We start from the raw sequence: 2,913 nt of genomic DNA, 5'->3' as shown, positions 1-2,913 counted from the left end.
GCCCCTATACCCTCTATAGCCCTGTGTCCCCCGTCCCCTATAGCACCATACCCTCTATACTCCCCATAACCCCTATATCCTCTATACCCCCTGTCCCCTATAGCACCGTATCCTTTATATCCCCCATAACCCCTATATCCTACACCCCCGTCCCCTATAGCACCATACCTTCTGTATCCCCCATAACCCCTACATCTTATACCCCCATCCCCTATAGCACCATACCCTCTATATGAGGGTGAGATGCAGGACACGGCGGCGCCACGGTCCCTCTGCCACCGAGCGACTTGGTGTCCCTGGGCACATCCCCACGCCCCCGCCTCAGTCTCTCTGCCCAGAGACCCCCTCTGCCACCCCCCCTCCATACCAGGTGTCCCCACCGGGGAGGGGACACCACGGGCTGCTGCCACCCCCCTCTCTGCCCAGAGACCCCCTCTGCCACCCCCACCGGGAAGGGGGCACCACGGGCTGCTGCCACCCCCCCCGTACCTGTGGTATCTGTGCCGGTGTCGGTGGTGGTGACGGTGGTGGCGGTGATGGTGGTGGCTTCTCCGGTAACCACGGGGGCTGCTGGGGTTTCTATGACGACGGGGACGATTTCGATGGCGACGTCCCCGTCGGGCCCACGCAGGATGTGCACCAAGCCCTTCTCCTCCAGCTCCGCCAGCCGCCGCTCCAGCGCCAGCCGGTAGCTCTCCTGGGGCTGCGGGGCCGGCGGGCTGGGTGGCCGCAGTGGGCTCAGCTGCTCCTGGGGTGGCAACAAGCCCCCGCCACGTCACCAGTGTCCCTCAACACCCCTTAAACCCCGGTCCCACCACCACCCATCCCTTCCCGTGGCGCCGCAGCACCCATGGGTGCTCACCCGCAGGGCCTCCAGCTCCCGCCGCGCCTGGCTCAGCTGCTTCTCCAGCTCCGCTATCTTGGCCATGGAGTCGTTCTCCGCATCCTGCAGCTTCTCCGTCAACTGCAGGGGACGAGGCGACGTCGGCTCAGCCCCGTCCCCGTCCCTCCCTCGGGGCTTGCGTCAGCAGCTCCTGCCCACGCGCCCACATCCCACCTGGTTGACGTGCTCCTGCAGCTCCTCCATGTGCTCCAGCACGGCTGTCTTGGTCTCCGAGTCCTCCAGCATCGCACCCACGTCAAAGACGTTGTCCAGGTAGGCTTGGATCTGCACCTGCAGCTTGTCGCTCTCGGTGAGACGGAGGCTCTGCCATGGGACAGCCGGTGGCACCGTCACGGCCGCTGGTCCCACCTCCAGGGTGGCACCAGGGGCTCAGCACCCACCCGTCACCCACCTCCAGGTACTGGTCCAGCCCCAGGTGGGTGAACTCGTACTGCAGGAAGACGCGGAAGTTCATGTTCTCCACCGAGTGCACCACGATGTTGATGAACTGCATGCAGGCCACCTGCGGGACGGGCACGGGCTCAGCGCGGCCACCAGCATGGCACGGTGGCCCGGTAGTCCTTGGGGACACGGTGCCCCGGGGACTGCACAGTGGATTGGTGACCCTCGGGGGGACAGTGGCCCTGGGCAACGCATGGTGGTTTCACAGCCCTGGGGACATGGGGATGTGGGGAAGGACCAGCTGCTCAGCAGCCCTTGGGGACGTGATGCCCTGGGGACAGTGTGGTGGCTCAGCAGCCCGTGGGGACAGGATGGCTTGGGGGACAGCATGGGGACTCAGCAGCACTTGGGAACACAATGCCCTGGGGACAACACAGTGGCTTAACAACCCTTGGGACACAACACCACCAGCAGCTCTTGGGGACACAACTTATTGGAGCCAGTACAATGGCTTGGGAGCCCTTGGGAAGTGGCACCCCCCAGGACAGCATGGTGGCTCAGCAGCCCTTGAGGACACAATGCCCTGGGGACAGCAGAGCACCAGCCCCACCAGCTGCTCACCATGAAGTCGATGTTGGTATCCTCGTTTCGGAAATACTCCATCAGCTTCTCGAAGCGGTTCTTCTCCCCGCAGACCTGGGGTGGGAGCAGGGGGCTGAGGGTCAGGGTGGGCACCCAAGGGGGTGGCATGGCAAGAGGCACTCACCGGTGACACCATCCCAGCCCTACCTAGGGCCTGTCCAGTTGGGACATGGCCCTGGAGACACATGCTGGCATGGGACCATCAAGCCCAATGGCTGCAGCATCCCCAAGTGAGTCATGGGATGGACATTTTCAGGATGGAGGACCCCCCATGATGCAGGGCTCTGCCACATACAGGGAAACTGAGGCACGAACCCAGCCAGAGCTCAGGTGTCAGTGTGGGGACACTGTGTCCCTGCTGGGGACTCACCTCCTTGAAGTTGTCAAAGGCGGCCAAGATGATGTCGTGGCCACCTCGGACCAGGCAGACAGCAGCCAGCAGCTCCAGCACCAGCGCCTTGGTCCTGTGGAGACACGGGGTGGGAGGGGGTTGGGGGCGTGGGGTAGGTGAGGGGACAGGGGCACGGGGGACAGGGGACAGGTCCTACCTGGCGTTCTTGTTGTTGAGGCTCAGGGTGATCTCGTTGACACAGGCTGGGTGGTTCATCACCAGGCTGAAGCCAGACTTGGGGGGAAAAGGAGCATTAATGAGGTCCTGCGTCCCCCTGTCCCCACCCCAGGGATGCTCTGGGACATCCCTGTGCCACGTCCCCACCAGACATGAGGTTGAGTGAGGAGTTGAGTGAGGACATCTCAGAGCAAGGGGTTGGAGAACAGGTCCCACCCCAAACCCTGACCCCGAAGATGGTACTGGAAGGCCTGGAGGATTTTGGGGGGTCCCTGAGGATGCTGCTCTCTCCCACCTGGTAGTTCATGATGGCACGGAGACACATGATGCAGACATGGACATCGTCCTTCTGGCTGACGAGGCGGGAGTTCCTCAGGGTCTTCCTGCTGTGCGAGGGGTTCAGCCTGGGCGGGCGAGA

General features: G+C 63.5%; 1 protein-coding gene across 1 annotated transcript in view; it reads right to left on the bottom strand.

The window, feature by feature from the left end:
* FMNL1 (formin like 1) overlaps positions 1–2,913 on the bottom strand; it is a 16,442-nt gene that overhangs the window by 7,371 nt on the left and 6,158 nt on the right. The window contains 9 exon segments of the mRNA XM_014951512.1: positions 490–541; positions 543–748; positions 863–964; positions 1,058–1,207; positions 1,296–1,406; positions 1,907–1,981; positions 2,298–2,391; positions 2,476–2,552; positions 2,791–2,899. Coding sequence (XP_014806998.1) covers positions 490–541; positions 543–748; positions 863–964; positions 1,058–1,207; positions 1,296–1,406; positions 1,907–1,981; positions 2,298–2,391; positions 2,476–2,552; positions 2,791–2,899 — 976 coding nt within the window.

Source organism: Calidris pugnax, unplaced genomic scaffold (genome assembly GCF_001431845.1).
Source record: "Calidris pugnax isolate Ruff unplaced genomic scaffold, ASM143184v1 scaffold191, whole genome shotgun sequence".
Taxonomy (NCBI): domain Eukaryota; kingdom Metazoa; phylum Chordata; class Aves; order Charadriiformes; family Scolopacidae; genus Calidris; species Calidris pugnax.
Note: the sequence above shows the minus strand (reverse complement) of the source record. Positions and strands in the feature narration are given on the sequence as shown.